Source organism: Carettochelys insculpta, chromosome 18 (genome assembly GCF_033958435.1).
Source record: "Carettochelys insculpta isolate YL-2023 chromosome 18, ASM3395843v1, whole genome shotgun sequence".
NCBI lineage: Eukaryota > Metazoa > Chordata > Testudines > Carettochelyidae > Carettochelys > Carettochelys insculpta.
This window is the reverse complement of record NC_134154.1, coordinates 31,673,083-31,684,767: the sequence shown is the minus strand read 5'-3', so window position 1 is coordinate 31,684,767 and position 11,685 is coordinate 31,673,083. Positions and strand designations below refer to the sequence as shown.

Here is an 11,685-nt window from a genome sequence, read left to right as displayed (position 1 = left end):
GGGACCGGACGGACCCACCCGGTGGCGGGTTCTGGTGCTGCGGTCAGAGCCGCAGGGAAGCGCGTGGGCGGCGGCCGGTAGCACGAGTGGGGCTGCGCCGTGTCAGCGCGGCCTGTGCTCTCGGCGCCGGCGGGCTGCGCTGTGGGCGCGTCCGGCCGCTAGGGGGCAGTGTGTCTGTTTCAAAGAACCCGTCCCAGGCAGGCCCCGGCGGAGCCCCGCTCGCCCCGGGCCGGGCCCAAGCCCTCCGCTCAGGTCCGCGCCGCCGGGCTCGGCTGCCGCCCGCAGCAGCCCCGGCACTCGGGGGCGCGGGCCCGGATTCACGCCTGGGCCGTTACAAGCGCGCAGACGCCGCTCCAGCCGGGCGCGGGGCACGCGGGGAGGCGCAGGAAAGGGCCTGCGGGAGAGCTGCGGCCGGAGCGTGGCCCGGCCCTGGGGCGAAGGCGGCGCTCGGGCGGCGCCGGAGGAGAGCGGACTGCAACTTCGTCGGCCGGTAAAGGCTGTGCCTCCGGCGCCGGGCAGCATCTCCCTGGGGCGCTGTCGCCCCGGCCGTCGGTAAGGTTCGCTTCTGCGCCTCAGCCGCCCCGGCCCAACGCCGCAGCTCGGGCCTTCCCCTGCCCCCGGCCGCAGGAGAATTTCCCTTCCTCGGCGAGCTCAGAGCGCGCGGCCGCCCGCAGGCAGGACGGTTCCCATGAAAACTAATTACCCCAAATCAATATTTAATCACAGCCCCGCACCCTGAGCCTGGCCCCGCAGAACGCCCCTCGCCGGCTCTGCGGCCCTTATGGACGGGCGCGTCTGCGGCCCCTACTCATTTTCAGTGTCCTCCTTTACAATCTACCGGCAGCTCCGAGGCGCGAACCCCGGACCCGCCTCGCGCTGGAAGCGCCCTGGGGAGACGCGCCGAGGATGCCAAAGCGAGTCTCCTTCGCCGGGCCGGGCCGGGCCGGGCCGGCCTCCCCCGTGGGCCAAGGCGCCGCCGCACGCGGCAGAAGTTTCTCCGCACGTTTCTAAAGCCGCGTTTTGCGTCCGTGTGCGCCCGGTAGCGGGAGGCGCCGCGGAGACCTTCGCCCGCCCGCGCGCCCGGGTCAGGTTTAGGTGCACAGCGGTGGGGGGTGAGAGGAACTGCCGCGTGACGTTGGCTTTACGCGCGGTGCAGAAACACGGGAGGGGGCCGGGGCCGGCCCGCCCGTTCGTCACCTCTGCCGGAGCCGGGCTGGCGCAGCGCTCCAGCAGGGCCTGAAAGCCACCGCAGGGCCAAGCCCCTTCGGGACGCGGTCTGGAAGCGGGCTCCCTTCCTCCGCGCTTCTCAGGGCCGGCGGCCTCGGCCTCAGCCTCGGCGTCGGCCCCCGCGGGCCGCGGCCAGAGCCGAACGTTTTAACTAAGATTATGGGGATAAATATTTCATAAGGCGCAGCGCAGATATTAAATTACGCGCATTGATCTGGTATCGGAGCCCCCCTGCTCTCCTCAGCCCCTCCGGACCGATCGGTCTCTTAAGGAGGCTTGGCTGCCTGGCCCTCACGGGGACGGACAGCGAGAATAAAACACCGGGCGCCTTCCAGCAAGAACCTCGCTGGGCCACAGCCCGGGAGCGCGCCGGGCGCTCGGAGCAAGTGCGGGCACAAGCAGGCCTGGGCTCTGCGCTGCCCCCGGCCGGGTCCCGGAGGACAGCAGCTCCCCTCGCCTCCCCCTGCTCGTTGCAGAGAGGGACAAACGAAAGTGGGGCGCGGGGGGCAGGCGCCGGGCGCCTCCAGTTCTGTCCACCTGCGCGCAGCGACTGGGGGCGAAGACGGCGGGTGGGAGCGAGTGTCGAGGCGGGTAGGGGGAGTTGAGCCTCGCCTGGGAAACTTGCCCTGCCTGCGGGCGCCCGGGGCGCACAGGGCACTTCCAGCCGCGCACCGCCGCGGGGGGCCAGAGGCGCTGCGGAGCCGGTGCAAGTCGCGTGCGATGGCCCGTCTGTGAGGCGCAGGTCTCCCCGGCGGCAGCAGGTGTGTCGTGCCCGGCCTAGCGCTGCAGGGAGCGGAGCAGCCAGATGTGCATTGTTTACGCGAGAAGCGCAAACACCCGCCAGCACCCACGCGCAGCTCCGCTCGGCTCCCGCCTGGGGCCGCCCCGGCCCGGCGAAGTCAGGGCCGGGCGCCAGGAGTTGATTATCTTGGCGGGGAGCGGGGGGCACCTAGCGCTAGCGGAGCCCGGCTTCCAGGGGCGGCGCTGCCGCGGGGGGGGGGAAGGAGCCACCTTAAGCCGGAGCCCCGCCCCGGGCCCGGAGCATGCGTCCCGCTCATTGGTGCAGCCCTAATGGCTGAAATTGATTGCTGAAATGCAAAACTTGTTGCTGTTTCTCCAGCTCTGGGTGAGAGAGGGAGCGGGAGAGAGGGGAGCCGAGACCCTGCAGTGCCCGAGCCGGGACCCCGCGGCCGACGGCACCCGCCCGCACAGGGGAACGGAGACGCCGCGCAGCCCCGAGCCCTTGCCCGCGGGCTCCGCCAGATCCTCGCTCCCGGAGACCCGCGGAGCGCCGAGCCCGGGGCGCAGCAAGGCGCGGAGAGCAGAGCCCGCCGGGACCCCACGCTGGGCCGGCCGCTGCCGGAGGAGGAGGAGGCTGAGCCTAGCTCCCGGCGCCCCTGCAGCCCGGCAATGTGGAGCGGAACTCCCGGAGACTGGAGCCGATGAGCTGCGGAGTCGAGCCCCGCCGGCTGTCGGGGAGAGCCGGCCGGCCGCCGCGCCAGGTGTGAGGAAGCGGGGCCCTGCCAGGTGTAAGTGCCGCGGCCGCTCGCAGAGGCCCGGGCTGCGCGGGCCGGAGGCTCGGGACCAGACGGGCTCGGGGGCCGAGCGCTCATTGTTTTGAACTTTGCTTGCCGCCGGGGCTGACGGTGCCTGTGCGCCTGCCCCGCCCCAGCGCATCCCGCTCGGCGCCCCCGCGCCCCGGCCACCTGCCCCTGCAAGATGTGAGCGCCGGGCCCTGTCCCAGGGGACCCCGGCTCGCCCCGCCGCTGCCTGCTGCCCGAACGCTGCAAGTTGCCTTTGACTGGGGGGCTGTCGCTCGCCGCGGGTCCGAGGCCGCTGCTGGGGGAGCCGGTCCGAGTCGCGCTCCGGGGCACGGGGGTGCCATGCCCCACTGATCCCCAGAACTATGTTTGGGCTGGAGCAGTTCGAGCCTCAGGTCAGCAGCAGAAGCGCCGGACAAGGCGAGAGAAACTTTAGCCAGGCCGGCCTGAGCATGAGCTCCCACTTCAAGTCGCCAGCCTTCCACTCCGGGGGCCCCGCGGACCCGGGCATCAGCGCCCTGGGCGACCCTCCCCTCCTTGGCATGAACATGAACCTGGCTGGGGAAGGGTACGGCTTCCATGCCCGGGGACACTCGGAGGTGCATGCGGGGGGTATGCAGGCCCAGCCGGTTCATGGCTTCTTCGGCAACCAGCAGCCTCATCACGGCCACCCCAGCACCCATCACGCGCACCAGCATCACCCCCACTTCAGCGGCAACTTCGGGTCCGATCCTAGTGCCTCCTGCCTGCACGGAGGTCGGCTGATGAGCTACAACAATAACATGGGCAGCCAGCAGGCGTTCGCGGAGGGCTATGAACATATGGCCGAGAACCAGGCAGGGGAAGGCTTCGGACAGCAGAGGTCAGGTACCATGCCCGACTTCCAGCACCATAACTCCAGCGGCTCTAACCACGCGGTGCCAGCGCCCTGCCTCCCCCTGGACCAGTCTCCCAACCGGGCTGCGTCCTTCCACGGGCTTCCAGCCTCCAGCTCCTCGGATTCCCATAGCCTGGAGCAGAGGCGGCTTCCTAACCAGGGAGGCGTCGATTCCTTGGAATACAATTACCCCAGCGATGGCCCCTCAGGACACTTCGATTTACCGGTGTTTTCTCCCTCCGAGTCGGAGGGGCAGCTTCCTCACTATGGTGCTGGCAGACAAGTTGCCGGGGGTGGCAGTTTCCCTGGCACATCTGTGCTGCCCCGAACGCCGGGCCTAGCGGGGATGTCCAAAGTTCACCCGCCGCCGCCGCCGCCGCAGCAGCACGGTGTGTTCTTTGAAAGGTTTGGAGGTGCTCGAAAGATGCCTGTGGGCATGGAGCCCGGTGTGAACGCCAGACATCCTTTAATGCAACAGCAGCCACAGACAGGTCTGCTGGCCAGACAAAACTCCTGTCCGCCAGCAATTCCTAGGCAACAGCAAGCAGAAGCCAACACTGCCAACCCCAGCTTGCAGGACAATGGGCCGATAATGCAGAACCAGCACGCACAGTTTGAATACCCTATTCACAGACTGGAGAACAGGAATATGCATCCATACACTGACCCCGTGTTTAATATGCAGCACCCTCCTCCGCAGCAGCCACCGAATCAAAGACTGCAGCATTTCGATGCCCCCTACATGAATGTGGCCAAGAGGCCCAGGTTCGACTTCCCGCCCGCCCCCGCCGGGGAGCGGTGCGCCTCCTGGAATAACGGCCTGCACGGCGCGGGGCTGGAGAACCACCTCTCGCCCTCCGCCTACCCCGGCCTGCCCGGCGAGTTCACGCCCCCGGGTCCCGAGAGCTTCGCGGCCGGGCCCCCGCTCCAGCACCCGGGCCCCGACCCGCAGGCCCTGCAGCAGCGCCAGAACGCGGCCCTCATGATCAAGCAGATGGCCTCGCGGAGCCAGCAGCAGCAGAGACTGAGGCCGCCCAGCCTGCAGCAGCTGGGGCACCACGGCGACCTGGTGCACGCCGGCCCCTCCGCGGGCCTGCCGCAGCCCGCCTTCGAGCGCGAGAGCGGCGGCCGCGGGCCCAGCTTCGAGCCGCAGCCCCCGCCGCTGGCCCCGGACAGCGCCTGGTTCCCCGGGCCGCCGCCGGGGGAGCTGCTGCCGCGCCGCCTGGGCGCGTCCGCCGAGGGCAGCCCGCACGACATGAGCCTGCCGCCGGGCGGCTCGGGCCTGCTCTTCCGGCCGGCCGTGGGCGGGCTGGGGCTGGCGGGCGACGGGGCCGGGCCGGCGCTGCACTCGCCGGGCGTGCACGCCCCCTTCGGCGCCGGCCTGGCCCCGCTGCCCTCCCCCGGCGCGCCCGCCGAGCGCCGCCCGCCGCCCGATTTCGCCGCGGCGCCCCTGGGCGGCCAGGCCGCCTTCGCCTTCGGCGCCTCCTCCGGTCGGCCGGGCCCGGCGCACGGCGCGAGCGGCTCCCCCGGCGCCTTCCCGCCGCCGCCGCCGCCCGACTTCCCGCCCGCGCCGCGCGCCGCCGGCAGCAGCAGTGGCGGCGGCGGCAGCGGCAGCAAGCTGGGCGCGCTGTCGCTGGGCTCCTTCGCGCGGCCGGCCAAGGAGAACGTGTTCGGGCAGAGCTGCCTGGCCGCGCTCTCCACCGCCTGCCAGAACATGATCGCCAGCCTGGGCGCGCCCAACCTGCACGTCACCTTCGCCAAGAAGAGCCCTCCCGAGGCCAAGCGCAAGCTGGGCCCGCCCGAGCCCGACGCGCCCGCCGCCGGCCCCGACTTCTTCCCTGCCAAGGCACCGCCCGACACCAGCCTGTCGCCCGGCTTCCCACCCGAGGCCGCGCCGGGCGGCGAGGGCAAGGCGGCGGCGGCGGGCAGCGGGCGGGGGCGGGGCCGGCGGAAGCGGGACAGCGGCCACGTCAGCCCGGGCGGCTTCTTCGACAAGTTCCCGCCGGCCGACGGCGGCGGCGCCAGCCCGGGCCCAGGCCCGCCCCCGCCGCCGCCCGACAAGGCGCTGCCCTCGCCCTCCTGGCCCAAGGGCGGCGAGCTGCTGCTGCCCCCCGAGCAGCCCGACCTCATGGCCTCGCTGGACAGCGGCATCCAGAGCGCCGGCAAGTCGGACGGCGGCTCCCCGCGCGGGGACTTCCCCGACGGGCCCAGCCCGGCCTACGGCCACGAGGACGAGGTGTCCTCCAGCTCCGACGGCGGCCTGGCCCGGCCCGCGCGCAGCCCGCTGCCCGCCGCGCAGAAGCCGCTGGGCCTGGGCCTGCTGGGGGCGCCGGCCCCGGCCCCGGGCCCCGCCCCGGCCCCGGACGGCTACGGGCTGGGCGGCGGTGGCGGCGGGGCCCACTCGGCCACGCCCGGCCTGGAGCCGGTGCGCACGCCCGGCAGCGGCGCGGCGCAGGACGAGATCCACCCGCTGGAGATCCTGCAGGCGCAGATCCAGCTGCAGCGGCAGCAGTTCAGCATCTCCGACGACCAGCCGCTGGGCCTGAAGAGCAAAAAGGCCGAGGGCGCGGGCCAGAACGGGGACGCCGACCTGGGCAGCTGTTGCTCGGACACCGCCAAAGGCGCCATGAGCACCATCGACCTGGACTCGCTGATGGCCGAGCACAACTCCACGTGGTACCTGCCCAGCGACAAGGCCTTGCTGGAGGGGCCGGAGGAGGACAAGCCCGTGGCGCCCTGGGAAAAGGCCAAGCCCGCGAACCCCAGCAAAGAAGGTAATTCTTCCGGCTCCCGCCCCTGGGCCGGCCGCGCGGCGCCCGCTGGTAAAGAGCGCTGGGGCGCAGCGCGCCCGCCCGTGCTTGCTCCCTCCTGGTCCGGTCCCCGCCCCGCAGCAGCCCTTAGCGCCTGTGCTTCACGCTGAGTCGGGCGGGCCGGCTCTCCTGGTGCGGCTCTGCCCGCGCTGGACCACCCTGAGCAGATCAGCTCCTAACTAAGAGGAACGGGCTTTGGGCACCGCCGCTGCTCGAAGCGCGGTTGAGTGTGGAGGTGTCATTGGCGAATCGGGGCTGGCGGAGAGGCGTTAGGTCTGTCACCGCTCTGTCTAGGACACGTAGCTTAAACGCCTGCTTCTCGGGTAGGGATCCGCTGAAAGGAGGCGAAGTAGACTGGGGGGAAAGCCTCGCGGGGAGCAGGCAGTCCTGTAGCACGCTAGGCACTGATTGCTGCTTTCCAGAACTCGGTTGGGCATCACTTAATGCACAAAGGAACGGTTGTTCCTCTCGGAACGGGAAAGAGGAAAATATGTTTGGCCTGGAATGAAATAGGGAAGTTACTAGCAGGTTACGTAGCTGGTCAGTGGTTTAGGGACTCTTTGCAGGCCTAGGCGAGATGCATCCACAGCTCAGGGGAGGAACAGAACACGGCCCCTCCCCTATGAACCTGCACACTTAGAACTTCATTGGCTATAGGAACAGTAGCTGTGTGCTCTTTAAAACAAATACGGCAGAAGCAGTAGAAAATCGCTTTTTTTACAGCCTTTAGAATAATGGCTTTAAAATCCTAACTTGTTTGTGCCCATAACATATTCTAACTTCCATGAGGCAGCATTCAAAACCATGTAATTTGTGTTAATCTGAGTGAACTCCAGTAACTTTTTCATACTGCCTTAATTAAGCAGGGCAAGTTTCAGTAGACATGGCAAGTGTTCAGATTGGGCTCTCTGGGTTCAGTGTACAGAAATACATACAGTGTCAGAAGAGTACTTTCTGCTGTGGCAATGTGCACTTTTGAATATATATAATTTAAATGTATCTTTTTCTGTATTGCACAGGTGTTGGGGAACTCCAGTAAACATAGTTGGTGGCAGTGTTGCATAGCCTTTCTTTTTATTTTCCTAATTGTCTTTTAAAGATGTAATGCTTAGTTAAGAAGTTTCTGCCATCCGTAACATAAAGAAAATATAAAATCAGACTTGGTGTTTGTCACTATGAAACATGCTTAATTTACAGATGTTTAATGTTAACTATTTATCTTACATTATTTGTTTTATTTTCTGGAGAATATTATTATTCTAAGATGAGGGGAAAAAAACACTTTGGTGGAAAACAGTTGTAAAAGCTCCTTAACAAAGATAATTTCTGTTTTTATCAGAGCCATTTTTAATAAGTTCATTGATTTAAGCCTTTGTGTATGCCTTTCCTCCACATATTAGATAGTTAAAATTGTCCACGTGTTTGTGTTTTACATCATCTACATATATGGTGTTTTATATTGGTTCATTTTGCAAACCTTAGGCTAAGAGCTATTTTCACTGTCTCCTTTTAAGAAAGCTGCTTTTTGTAGTACCCTTTATTGTCATTGGAATCTACGTAAATGTAGGTGTTGTGATAAGGGGAGTTTGGATGGTATGAAATACTCTATTGCTTTCTGTTTTCACTTCTGACGGGCTTCCCAGCTTTCATTTCCTGAGGCATGAATGCTAGCCCCACTGTTTGTTTCTTTGTTCGTGTTTAAAACCCAGCTCTGGAGTCTCTCTCATTTGAAGCTGCAGTGCTTTGCATGCACAGCAGACTCTAGGAAGCAAATCAGCATTCTCCATGCTTTGCCCAGGCAAGGACATAAATTGGTTTGTTTGGGGCCCTTCTTTCTATTTTTAAATGGAGTTGCACATAGCATCCTTCCTGGCCCCTTCTCTTTTATTGTTTCTTGTACACAACATCTAGGTCTGACTGGATCAATAGCTAGTTAGCACAAATCACGGTTCCTGTCAGTTCTACCTTGTCAGACATACACACACTCATGCACACTCTAATTAAAAGCAGATTGGGGAAAAAATGAAACTAAATTTTTTAGATTTTTATTTATTGGATTATCAAAAACCTAAATAAAATATTTTTGGGTGATTTATGGCAACTTGGTGTAGCATTGTAGCATTTCTTATATGCATGTGACCGTGGGAGTGGGTTTTTTCTTGTGTGTTTGTTTGTTTTAGAAAACTCCCTTGCACACAGTTTGATATTTTAAAAGATGGCTTAGTTTGATAGCCACCAGTACTTTTAAGGAAGTAATTCTTCCTTCTCATATAACAATAATAAATATTATTATAAGAGCAGCTCATCAGTCTTGTGCTTGCGTTCCTAGAAGGAAAACTAGGTAACTTGTATTCCTATATAAGGATAAGTTTTAGTACTTAAGCCTCTTGACATAAAATAAGATATTGATCTAACTCCAGAAGACTGGAAAGATGCATTCATTTTGCTTTCCATTTTTACTCCTTGGAAGGTTTAAATGGATCAGTTCTTCAAATGAGACAAGTGACATACAGACAAGTAGAGAATATGCTTTAATTGTTCATTATAAACATAGGAGGCAAAATAAGAGGTGTTACAGTTTTAATTAACTTATATCATTACATGTTTGAAATTGTGTTAAAGAAAGGTTTTTATTTATCTTGTGACTGATGTTCAGTCCATTTTTAGTCAGCTGGAATTTGCCTAAGACAAAGTATGTTTCTAAGTATTTCTGGTTGTGTTCCTACAGAGAACGTATGTAGATGTCAAACATAACTATTTTAGACTGCTTTTTATTTTAGATTAGTAGTGTTTCACACAGTATAGCATGAAAGATTATACATTTACTAACATTTAATTCTGTTATACTGTTAAAATACTCCTGTTTCTGAAGTATAATTGAACCTCTGTGGTAAACGTGGATTTTTTAAAATTTAGACTCAACTGGAGTCAGAAAGAACCTCTTCTGGTTTGTACAAAACCTGCAACTATTGTGACCTGCATCGATGCTTCCACGGGCAACTTTTAAAGGCTATAAGTAGAGTGAATGGTGATGTTCTAACTCCCTGAGTGTTGAAGTCCGCATTCTTTGTTGTTGAGGCTGTTACCCAAAGTGTGTGTGATTTTGTGTTTTTAGGATTAGTTAGTTCTATTGTGGTTTCAGGAGCTTTGTTAACTGTAAGTGTTTTCTTAATAAAAGTTGTCTTTCTACACACAGTTAACTGTTCAGTTAATACCATCAGTAATAGAAGAAACAACTTGTCTGAATACTTGTTGCAGTGATCGTACAGAATCTTTGCTGATGTGCTGTAGTTTTTTAGTGGTGGTATTAGAATGAGTGTTTACCATGTCTGTCAGTGTCTGTGAGTGGTGAGTTTAAGCGTAGATAATAGGTGTGTACACACACATATGTAGCCTATTTGACATTTTGTGTTTGTAGATTTGGAAGCTTCATCCTATTAAGATATCAGTTAAGAGTATTTCCAGTATTAAATTCTTTGTAACAAAATAACCTTTGTGAGATGAGTAGTAGAATTTGCCAAAAAGCATGATAGAATTTTATACCTCCTCTGTGCTAATCACACGGAAACGAGTATTGAGGAACCTGAAAATTGTCTGCAGAAATATAGGTGACTCTTAATACGTTAGCTAACTGTAATTAGGAAGAGCCAGACCAAGGTCACCTGTAAGGTCTAAAGCAAATGAGTTTTTTATTTTTCCTAATTTGGCTAAACTAGGAAAACTTTTTACTCCAGTGGAATTTGGATTAGTATGTTCTGGGAGCCCAGTAGTTAAGTTTTTGGTTTTTGTTCCTCCCCACCCCATCATTGAAATTTCTAAGATCCATATTGATGCCTTCATTTGACGTTTGCACCACAGGAATATGTAACCTAAAACCACACCGGTGTTAATCAGGGAAAATGAAAATAGATGTGGTTACCCTTTGTGGCTCTTACATTGGTGGTTGCCCATTTTCATTTCCAAGTCCAGCTTAGTATGTTTAAATTCCGATCTTTGGTTCTTTAATATTTCATAGCTGTAATAAACTTGTCTTTGGAGGAAGCCAAAAGACATAAAATGTTAACCAAGCAAACTATTTAAAGTTGTACATTTCTGTGAAAATATTAACAAAGGACTTAGATTCTTTCTAGATATGTGTTTTAATCCTTGTCAGATTTTTTTCAGCTCCCACTACATTCTTTGGTGCATTTTATTTTAATAAGCTGCTGAATTATTTGAGAGGTTTAACGAAGGGAATCAATGGTTTACTAAGATGGAATTTGTCAAATTTCCTGTCAGACACTTCAGATGCTGAAATACCATTAAAAACAATGTATGATTTGAAATTGACTTATACTGTAATAAGGAGTATGGGAAACGAGTTAACACTGACTAAACTTATTTTACAGCAGTGAAACCATGTAATTCCTGATGCTCTTTTGTTTTCTTGATAAGGGTATTTAAACTTGCACAAGGAATTTTAAGTTACCAGAAATGCAGTTACCCTTGCCAAGAAGTTGTGTGATACACTGTGCAGATACGGAATATACGTCTTTAATAAGTGATCTGAGTTAGTGGGCTGGTTTATGAGGAGAGAATACTCCCATAGCAGATTGCAATGAAGATTTCTTTGTGCATTTGGGTTTGGATTTAATGATTTCTTAAACTCTATTTTGTAAAAGTCTAGGAAGATTGCTTCTGACTTATTTGGCTTCATTTGAATGACAATAGTACCATTACATTTACTTTGACCAGCCATTAGCTTTGCAGTATCATTTTATAGAAAATATGTTCTTGTTCAGAAATGTTTTCTTCTATTTAGGCTTTTCATGCCAGATATCAGTCACCAAGACTGGGAATAAAGGTAACATTTTTAGTATCCGCTGCTATAGTTATTCTAAAATACTGAAAGATGTACTACAGGGAGTCTGTGGATATATTGGCTTTTCAGTAAGTGATGTACTTGTTACCTGTATTTTTTTTTTTTTTAAAGTTTTGAGTTTCTTCTTTTTATATATATTTTTAATTAAGATTTTTTTCAGTCCAGAGTAGTAGATGAATGACTTGAATTCAGCTTTGGCTTGCAGTATTGGTAGGCTAATTTTTTATGGTGACCGATTCCTTTATATTCTAATGATGTATTTTGCTGTGGGATTGCCCATAACAGCAATATTATTTAAACTGGGGTGGGGTGGAGTGTGTGTGTGTGTGTGTGAGAGAGAGAGAGAGAGAGAGAGAGAGAGAAAGAGAG

The 11,685-nt window shown here is 56.8% G+C and overlaps 1 protein-coding gene across 1 annotated transcript in view; it reads left to right on the top strand.

Annotated features, from left to right (window-relative positions):
- The first annotated feature begins 236 nt into the window (after nt 1-236).
- The window catches only part of MN1 (MN1 proto-oncogene, transcriptional regulator), a 55,920-nt gene continuing 44,471 nt past the window's right edge, over nt 237-11,685 (top strand). The window contains exons 1-2 of the mRNA XM_075012473.1: nt 237-552; nt 2,348-6,419. Of these exons, the coding sequence (XP_074868574.1) occupies nt 3,134-6,419 (3,286 nt within the window). The 5' untranslated portion in view covers nt 237-552; nt 2,348-3,133. The remainder of the gene's footprint in view (nt 553-2,347; nt 6,420-11,685) is intronic.